General features: G+C 64.3%; 1 protein-coding gene across 1 annotated transcript in view; it reads right to left on the bottom strand.

Moving 5' to 3' along the window:
* Window positions 1-6: 6 nt before the first annotated feature.
* The window catches only part of LOC104528325 (thrombospondin-3-like), a gene marked incomplete at both ends in the record, with an annotated part of 2,666 nt that continues 1,921 nt past the window's right edge, over window positions 7-751 (bottom strand). The window contains 3 exon segments of the mRNA XM_010172295.2: window positions 7-229; window positions 436-588; window positions 590-665. Of these exon segments, the coding sequence (XP_010170597.2) occupies window positions 7-229; window positions 436-588; window positions 590-665 (452 nt within the window).

Here is a 751-nt window from a genome sequence, read left to right as displayed (position 1 = left end):
GAGTGCTGCAGGACTTCTGTGGGATGCAGCCGGATGTCTGATTCCCCACAAACCCCGACTTGCAGGGACCACACTTGTAGGAGCCCTGAGAGAGGGAGGAGGTAGGGGCAGGATTTGGGGAGCGGAACGGTCCTGGCTGGCGGGCAGGGGAGCGTGTGTTGGTGCAGATGGAGTTGGGGTCGCAGCCGCCGTTGTTCCCATCGTTGCATTCATCAATATCCGTGCAAACCTGCAAGGAGCAGCGCAGGAGAAAGTGTCACCCAGCACCTTTCCCTGCCTGTGGCCACAGCAGAGGACCCGGCCCAGGTCATGGTCATGTCCTGCCCAGCAAAGCTTCTCTCCTTCGGCAAGCGCAGCATCCTCCACCCGTCCCCACAGCTCAGCACCCCGCAGCACCCGCAGGGACCCAGCTGAGTCCTGCGGCACCACGCTCACCTGCTTGCTGGCCCTGGCATAGTCAGTGCCCACGCCCGAGACGGTGTTGCCCCGATAGCCGCGGGGACAGGGCTCGCAGCGGAAGCCGGGGGCCGTGTTGATGCACTTGGAGCCGGGGAAGCAGGGGTTGGTGTGAGCGCACTGAGGCACAGGGAGAGAGACAAGCTTCACCCCCAGGCAGGCACCCCACGCGCCAGGGTGGCCACTGCCCAGGGATGTCCCGGTAGGACCCTTCCCCAGCTTGAGGGCACATCTGGAGAGGGGAAGCATCATCTCCGCCAGCACTGGGGTTCAGATGTCACCTGCTGACCCATCC

This window comes from Antrostomus carolinensis, unplaced genomic scaffold, assembly GCF_000700745.2.
Source record: "Antrostomus carolinensis isolate BGI_N321 unplaced genomic scaffold, ASM70074v2 scaffold32617, whole genome shotgun sequence".
Taxonomy (NCBI): Eukaryota; Metazoa; Chordata; class Aves; order Caprimulgiformes; family Caprimulgidae; genus Antrostomus; species Antrostomus carolinensis.
This window is presented reverse-complemented; position numbering and strand designations above follow the sequence as displayed.